Below are 252 nucleotides of genomic sequence, written 5' to 3'. Positions count from 1 at the left end.
GGGGGGGTTGTTAGTGTCATGGATTAGTAGAAAACATTTCCAAGAATTAAGCTTTATAAGATGACGCTCGATGTGTTTCCTAGGTTCGGAAAACTTATCCGCCTGCAGTATGGTGGGCGGCAGCTACGTGGTGCTGAAATTGACACTTATCTTCTGGAGAAGACTAGAGTCACACATCAGACAGAAAATGAGAGGAACTTTCATATATTTTACCAGGTGGGTGAAGCTGTTGTTATCATTATATAGTGTGTG

The 252-nt window shown here is 42.1% G+C and overlaps 1 protein-coding gene across 1 annotated transcript in view; it reads left to right on the top strand.

The window, feature by feature from the left end:
* LOC119594433 (unconventional myosin-XIX-like) overlaps nucleotides 1–252 on the top strand; it is a gene marked incomplete at its 5' end in the record, with an annotated part of 15,165 nt that overhangs the window by 2,265 nt on the left and 12,648 nt on the right. Inside the window, 1 exon segment of the mRNA XM_037943492.1 lies at nucleotides 84–216. Within this exon segment, the coding sequence (XP_037799420.1) occupies nucleotides 84–216 (133 nt within the window).

The sequence above is a fragment of the Penaeus monodon genome, chromosome 33 (assembly GCF_015228065.2).
Source record: "Penaeus monodon isolate SGIC_2016 chromosome 33, NSTDA_Pmon_1, whole genome shotgun sequence".
NCBI classification, from domain to species: domain Eukaryota; kingdom Metazoa; phylum Arthropoda; class Malacostraca; order Decapoda; family Penaeidae; genus Penaeus; species Penaeus monodon.
Note: the sequence above shows the minus strand (reverse complement) of the source record. Positions and strands in the feature narration are given on the sequence as shown.